We start from the raw sequence: 7,916 nt of genomic DNA, 5'->3' as shown, positions 1-7,916 counted from the left end.
GAATAGCTTCCTAGGACCTCAAAACGTCGACATCTGATGAAAATTCGATTTTCGCAAATCGGGGTGAAAACAATAACTTCCCAATTTTTCGAAAATCGTCGATTTTCTTAGCGGGAAGTTAAAAAATTGCACTCAATAGTATTTTCAAGCTTCTTGAGCTCTAAAACAATGGGAAGTTTTGGGGCTGGCCCACAAAGTCAACCGATAGACAGATTTTTTTTAAATTTTTTATCGACATCTAGGCATTTTCTATGGACTTTCTTTAGGTCTTGTGTAGAATTCGTCGGAAGTAAGAAAGTGAATCTGCGTTGTCGGGATCTATGTAATAAACATCCACTCAAGTATGCCTTTTAAATTTCCGCGCTAACGCCTTTTACATTAGACGCGCGCATCTCATCGCGCATGCGTGTTGACCGACACAGAGTTCCTAAATACTGCACCCACTAGTGCTGCCATTGAAAAGCAATACCTGGGGTAAATAAAAAAAGGTTGCGGAGGTTGAGGTTATTCAGTGAAGCAGAAAGAACGTGTCCTCAAGTGCTCACATTAAATATATAAAAATAAGTGTAATTTAAAAAATGGCTGATGTACCAATAATTGATTTGGGTCCGATGACACGTAAAATGTCATACGGTTTCAACAATCGGTTCAATGGAGTTGAAGGTAAGACTCCGTTTCTTATCGGAGTCTCTGGTGGAACCGCTAGCGGCAAGTCGACGGTCTGCAAGAGAATAATGGAGAAGTTGGGCCAAGTGGACATGGATCACACGGAGCGGCAGGTCGTTTGTATTTCCCAGGATTCATTTTATCGTGACCTTACTCCTGCTGAAAAAATAAGGGCCGAGAAAGGACAATTCAACTTTGATCATCCCGATGCTTTTGACAACGATCTCATTCTCTCGACTCTCCAAGATATTCTTGCTGGAGTCAAGTGCGAAGTTGCTACTTATGATTATCGGACCAATAGCTTGTGAGTTATTATTTTTTTTTTTTAAAAGTTGATTTTTTTAAAAAACTGATTATTTCACTAGAAAGCTGACGAAATTTCCTCTTAAACGAGTACCAACATCGCATACTTTTGATTACTTCGTCCACATATATATTTATATATATCAAGAAACATATAATCAATAATAATATATATTATTTTGAAGTATGTCATGTGGGTACTCGTTTGAGAGGAAATTTTTTTAGTTGTCTCGTTCATATAAATTTAAAAAAAAAAATTGTGGTTACTACAAGTTATATATATAACCACAATTTTTTTTTCATAAAATTTATATCAGCATTGAAAAGCTTGTAAAATTCCCTTTCAAACGAGTACCAACAACGCATACTTAAAATAATAACAAAAAGTAATTAAATTAATTAATTAATTAATTCATCATTAATCACTAGTTTCAAAAGTATGTCATGTGGGTACTCGTTTGAGAGGAAATTTTTTTCGTTGTCTCGTTCATATAAATTAAAAAAAAAAAATTGTGGTTACTACAAGTTATATATAACCACGATTTTTTTTTTATAAAAAATATATCAGCATTGAAAAGCTTGTAAAATTCCCTTTCAAACGAGTACCAACAACGCATACTTAAAATAATAACAAAAAGTAATTAAATTAATTAATTAATTAATTCATCATTAATCACTAGTTTCAAAAGTATGTCATGTGGGTACTCGTTTGAGAGGAAATTTTTTTCGTTGTCTCGTTCATATAAATTTAAAAAAAAAAATTGTGGTTACTACAAGTTATATATAACCACGATTTTTTTTTTATAAAAAATATATCAGCATTGAAAAGCTTGTAAAATTCCCTTTCAAACGAGTACCAACAACGCATACTTAAAATAATGACAAAAAGTAATTAAATTGATTAATTAATTAATTCATCATTAATCTCTAGTTTCAAAAGTATGTCATGTGGGTACTCATTTAAAAGGTCTTTTTGTCTAAAATAAAAGTAACTTATCCATTTAATACTATTTTTAGATTGAGAGACCAGACAACAACAATTTATCCCGCAGACGTCGTTTTATTCGAAGGAATTCTCGTGTTCTACTTTCCCAAAATCCGTGATCTTTTTCACATGAAGCTTTTTGTTGACACAGACTCAGATACAAGACTTGCACGTCGCGGTAAGAATTTTTTTTTACAATTAATCAATTAAATGAATTACTAACTAATTAATTAATAAACAGTTCCTCGGGATATTAATGAACGTGGCCGTGACCTCGAGTATGTGCTGAACCAGTACATGAATTTTGTAAAACCAGCCTTCGAAGAGTTTTGTCTGCCGACTAAAAAATTTGCTGACGTTATTATACCTCGCGGTGCTGACAATACAGGTAATTAAATACATTAATTTTATTAATCAATATTTCTTTTTTTATTAATAATTTCATTGAGATAAAAATGGGTGCTGTCCGGTGGATTTTTTTTGAAGAAAAAAAAAAATTATTATTAAAAAAAAGAAAAAAAAAATAATTGTATTTATTACAGTGGCGATAGACCTTATCGTGCACCACATCTGGGACATTTTGCATTCAAAAAAAATGAATGGAGCTGAAATGGCACCAGTGCCCGGGCAGCATCCATACCTTCATCGTAGGCGCATTTCTACATCATCAGACACCCTCAGCAGATGATTTATTTTATTATTATTTTATATATCATAAATTTAAACAGAAACGGCATGTCATTTCATCGCATCCATCATTTAAATTTACTTTACAATATTTGTAATTTTTAATAATAATATTAATTATTAATTATTTATTATTACTGGTAGTAACATTTATAATTATGTACTGTTCACAGTAATAAAACGTATCAAAAATATTATTGTACGTTACATTTACTCCCCTAGCCTTTATTGGGCGTTATTTAATTTATTTTTAAATTCGCTATTTGGGAGAAGGTGATGATTTATGGAAAACTATTGGTCTTAGGACAAAATTTATGAGGAGTAAAATTGTAGGGAATCTAATTTCATTAAGATAGAGTACCCACATGACCTATTTATTCCCAATTTTTTATCCATGTATGCAATAATCATTTTAATTAGTACTCAGTATATTTATTTTGTAAACTATAAGTTTTATCGTAAAATTATAAGAATTAAAAATTGTAGGGAATTAAATTTCCTCTGGAAAGAGTACCCACAAGCCCAACTTATTTCCAAAATCCACCAAACTAATAATAATAGTAATTATTATTGCTCATTACATCTATCTCGTAAACTGTCAGTTCTACGACAAAATGTAAAGAGTTCAAAATTGTAGGGAATTGAATTTCCTCTGGAAAGAGTACCCACAAGACCAACTTATTCCTAATATCCATCAAACTAATAATAATAATATTACTGCTCCTTACATTTATCTCGTAAACTATCAATTTCACGACAAAATGTAAAGAGTCAAAAATTGTAGGGAATTGAATTTCCTCTAGAAAGAGTACCCACAAGCTTAACTTATTCCTAAAATCTACCATAATAATAATAATAATTATTATTATTATTATTATAGTTCATTACATTTATCTCGTAAACTATCAATTCTACGACAAAATGTAAAGAGTCAAAAATTGTAGGGAATTGAATTTCCTCTGGAAAGAGTACCCACAAGACCAACTTATTCCTAATATCCATCAAACTAATAATAATAATAGTACTTATTACTGCTCCTTACATTTATCTCGTAAACTATCTGTTCTACGACAAAATGTAAAGAGTCAAAAATTGTAGGGAATTGAATTTCCTCTAGAAAGAGTACCCACAAGCTTAACTTATTCCTAAAATCTACCATAATAATAATAATTATTATTATTATTATAGTTCATTACATTTATCTCGTAAACTATCAGTTCTACGACGAAATGTAAAGAGTCAAAAATTGTAGGGAATTGAATTTCCTCTGGAAAGAGTACCCACAAGACCAACTTATTCCTAATATCCATCAAACTAATAATAATAATAGTACTTATTACTGCTCCTTACATTTATCTCGTAAACTATCTGTTCTACGACAAAATGTAAAGAGTCAAAAATTGTAGGGAATTGAATTTCCTCTAGAAAGAGTACCCACAAGCTTAACTTATTCCTAAAATCTACCATAATAATAATAATTATTATTATTATTATAGTTCATTACATTTATCTCGTAAACTATCAGTTCTACGACGAAATGTAAAGAGTCAAAAATTGTAGGGAATTGAATTTCCTCTGGAAAGAGTACCGACAAGACCAACTTATTTTAATAATTACCATAAATACTTAGATATTATATAAAAAGTAAAATAAATAAAAAATGTTTCAGTGGCGATAGACTTGATAGTACAACACATAAGAGATCTATTAGCTGACTGTGCCGGTAGAGTTGTCGTGGAGTCGGAAAGCCCAATTAATTATCCTGATGGTTTACTCAAAAGACCTCACTAATTTATCACTTAAATATATATCTATAAATTATCGATGTTAACAATCAAAATATTTATATAATTAAGTAAAGTAATATATTTTTGTTGATTAAATAAATTTATGTTTTAGAAAAAAAATAATAATTATGTTTTTATTTATTTACATTTGGATCACCAGCAACCAGCAGCTTTATTAAATAAATTCAATTACTGGTAGTATAATTCTAGGTTCATTCCATCATGAATCTCGTAGTCTTGAAGTTTTATGTGGTCCTTGTAAATTGTATACCATTTTTTTAGAACAATTTTCTCCCAGTGAGTTCCAGTTTGAGCGGCAATTAATTTTTTTAAATCTCCAATTGTGTCGTCTGGGTTACATTTAACTCGTACTTTTTTTCCCAAACGGTCATTGCAAGTTATTTCCAGCATTTTGATATCTAATAACACATTCAAAATTCACATTATTCAAAAATTCAATTACGTTAATTTGTTATTTATAAATAATTAAAATTTTACTTACCGCTAAATTTTTTAAAATCTCTTATACTTTTTATTTATTTATTATATTTATTTAATGCACAAGGCGCAATTTGAGTTTAATTGAAGGTTATGTACTTGTATATGTATCGAAAAATCGATATTTCGAGTTATAAAGTACGAGATATAGGCTTGCAGGCACACCGTCAAAAGTAAAAATTTCAGAAGTATACCAACTTCAGAAACTCACAGTTAGGAATGTAAAAAATAAAGATGGTTCATAATTCAGAATGACAAATTATCACCTTGTCAAAAACATCGAATCTCTAATCTTTATATCAACACATACTCAGAATTTACAATATTCATTCTTTCGTAATAAAGAATTAACAATATTTAGAATGACAATATTTCAGAAATCCAATACTTCCGAAACTTCGAACTACGAACGCCAATTCTTCAGAATTACATTTTATACGAATGACCATTTTAGTAAAATTTTCTAAGCTTTGCTGACAGTCGGTTTTACAGACTTTCCCTATGAATTTACCATTATCATGTGAGTGCTTTGGCGGATTGATTGGGTTTAAAAAATTTGTATGACTCGTTATGTAATAATTATATATGAATTTTACGAGTTTAATTTGTATGAAACGATTATATTGAATGTACTGAATTAAGATAGAAGTGCTATTTTTGGCCAGTAATAATTAAGTTCTAATAACTCTCTAAACATGAATAAGTGAAAATAAGTGAAGATTTACTAATGCCAAGTGCAAACCGAACCACTAATTTCAAAAAGTGGTTCGGTTGGCACTCAGAATTAGTGAATATTGACTTATTCATGTTTAGAAAGAATAGTTGAGTTATAATTATTTAAGCTTCAACATAAAATCGTAAAATTAGTGACATAATTTTTTTAACACATACTAATAAACAATATAATCTCATCTGTTTAAAAATAGTTTATAGATTTTAAATATTATCAATTTAACTAAACTAAATTTTAATCGAAACTAATCTTGATGTATATCAGTATATACCCTGTCCAAAAATTCTTGTAGAATCCACGTAACTGCGACAAAAACCGCATAGAATCCTATAGACTGTATTGGTTTCAATGCCGTTTTTGTCGCATGTGATTGGATTCTATGGGAATTTTCGGATTATTATTATTGTAACTTAATTATTATTAATGCTTGTGTGATGAATAAAAATACAGCCTAAATCAAATCCAGATGCATTTTTTATTTATAAATTTATAATTAACATATATGTTTATGTTTTATTAGGTCCAATATTTTAAATAATAATTATAATTCAAGAATAATTGATTCATTCTATTGGACATTGATCCGTGTATTATTTTCAATATCTTATTTGAATTTTATTTTATAATTCATATAGGATAGAAGTACCATTTTTGGCCACTTTAGTACCAGTTTTGGTTACTTCAAAAATTTTAATAAAATAATACGCAAAGTACGTAATGATATGATGAATTTTTTTTAATTCATTTAAAGGGAATTTTTAACTTCCCGCTAAGAAAATTGTAAATTTTCAAAAACTCGGGAAGTTATTGGTTTCGGTCCGATTTACGAAAATTGAATTTCCATCAGATGTCGACGTTTCGAGGTCCTAAGAAGCTATTCTGACTAATTTCACGATGATGTCCGAGTGTATGTATGTGTGTACGTACGTACGTACGTACGTATGTATGTATGTAAATATTCATAACTCTTGAACGGATGAACCGATTTTGATGGTTGAGGGCTGGCCCGCAGGGTCAACTGACAGACCGATTTTTTTTACTGTATTAGAATGAATTTTTTTTTTTTTATACTTCTCCATTAATTAAAATGAAATATTAAAGGTCTAAAAATAAAACACTGGCCATAAATAGCACTTCTATCTTAATTCAGTACATTCAATATAATCGTTTCATACAAATTAAACTCGTAAAATTCATATATAATTATTACATAACGAGTCATACAAATTTTTTAAACCCAATCAATCCGCCAAAGCACTCACATGATAATGGTAAATTCATAGGGAAAGTCTGTAAAACCGACTGTCAGCAAAGCTTAGAAAATTTTACTAAAATGGTCATTCGTATAAAATGTAATTCTGAAGAATTGGCGTTCGTAGTTCGAAGTTTCGGAAGTATTGGATTTCTGAAATATTGTCATTCTAAATATTGTTAATTCTTTATTACGAAAGAATGAATATTGTAAATTCTGAGTATGTGTTGATATAAAGATTAGAGATTCGATGTTTTTGACAAGGTGATAATTTGTCATTCTGAATTATGAACCATCTTTATTTTTTACATTCCTAACTGTGAGTTTCTGAAGTTGGTATACTTCTGAAATTTTTACTTTTGACGGTGTGCCTGCAAGCCAAGCCCGAGATATAGACATTTTTAATTTTAACCAAAGCGCGGGAAATTTGAAATTCAAAAAATGGGGACCAGAAATACGGCCACTATTTCAAGGAAAATTTATGGATTTTATGGGGGTAATAAGAGTAATTACTGGGTAAGTATTAATTATTATAGAGTACTAAAAAATTTAAGTGTAATTAATTAATATTAAAGTAATTAATTTAGTAATTAATGAGTATTTATTAAAAATAATTTTTACGGAAAAGTTAAATAGAGAAAAGTTTTAAATTTATGGGAGAAAATTAATTACTAGGAAGTTAAATTAGAACTGAGAGTTTGAAAAATTGGATGAGTCTAATTATGAGTGTTAATTGTAATTATTTTAAGAGTAATTAATTTTTTTAAGTAGAAAATTTAAAATTCGTAAAAGAAATTTTTAATAATTTTCATCTGTAGGAGTTGATATCTCGGGAGCTAGTGATCGAAAGTCAATTAAATATATATGGAAATTGTAGCTTGAAGTGTGAGCTTCAATTTGAGACTAATTACGAGCGTTAATTTTAATTAGTTTTAAAGTAATTAATATTTATGTCAAAAAAAAAAATTCAGCAAAGTAATTTTGATAAATTTCTATCTATATAGA

General features: G+C 29.1%; 2 protein-coding genes across 3 annotated transcripts; one reads left to right on the top strand and one right to left on the bottom strand.

The window, feature by feature from the left end:
- Window positions 1-435: 435 nt before the first annotated feature.
- LOC130677496 (uridine-cytidine kinase) lies at window positions 436-4,475 on the top strand. Of its 2 annotated transcripts, none has more exons than XM_057484265.1 (4): window positions 436-970; window positions 1,987-2,132; window positions 2,196-2,342; window positions 4,311-4,475. In XM_057484265.1, the coding sequence occupies exons 1-4, from the start codon at window positions 579-581 to the stop codon at window positions 4,430-4,432; spliced, it is 807 nt and encodes a 268-aa protein (XP_057340248.1). In that variant the 5' UTR covers window positions 436-578; the 3' UTR covers window positions 4,433-4,475. The 2 variants fall into 2 exon arrangements, with proteins under 2 accessions (XP_057340248.1, XP_057340247.1); XM_057484264.1 differs by lacking the exon at window positions 4,311-4,475 and adding an exon at window positions 2,497-2,837 and having other exon boundaries at window positions 439-970.
- A 35-nt stretch (window positions 4,476-4,510) lies between these two features.
- LOC130677497 (ubiquitin-like protein 5) lies at window positions 4,511-5,342 on the bottom strand. The gene is made up of 2 exons (XM_057484266.1): window positions 4,931-5,342; window positions 4,511-4,847 (listed from the first exon to the last, which is right to left on the bottom strand). The coding sequence occupies exon 2, from the start codon at window positions 4,837-4,839 to the stop codon at window positions 4,618-4,620; it is 222 nt and encodes a 73-aa protein (XP_057340249.1). The 5' UTR covers window positions 4,840-4,847; window positions 4,931-5,342; the 3' UTR covers window positions 4,511-4,617.
- Between the last annotated feature and the right edge of the window lie 2,574 nt (window positions 5,343-7,916).

The sequence above is a fragment of the Microplitis mediator genome, chromosome 11, assembly GCF_029852145.1.
Source record: "Microplitis mediator isolate UGA2020A chromosome 11, iyMicMedi2.1, whole genome shotgun sequence".
In the NCBI taxonomy this organism is placed as follows: Eukaryota; Metazoa; Arthropoda; class Insecta; order Hymenoptera; family Braconidae; genus Microplitis; species Microplitis mediator.
This window is presented reverse-complemented; position numbering and strand designations above follow the sequence as displayed.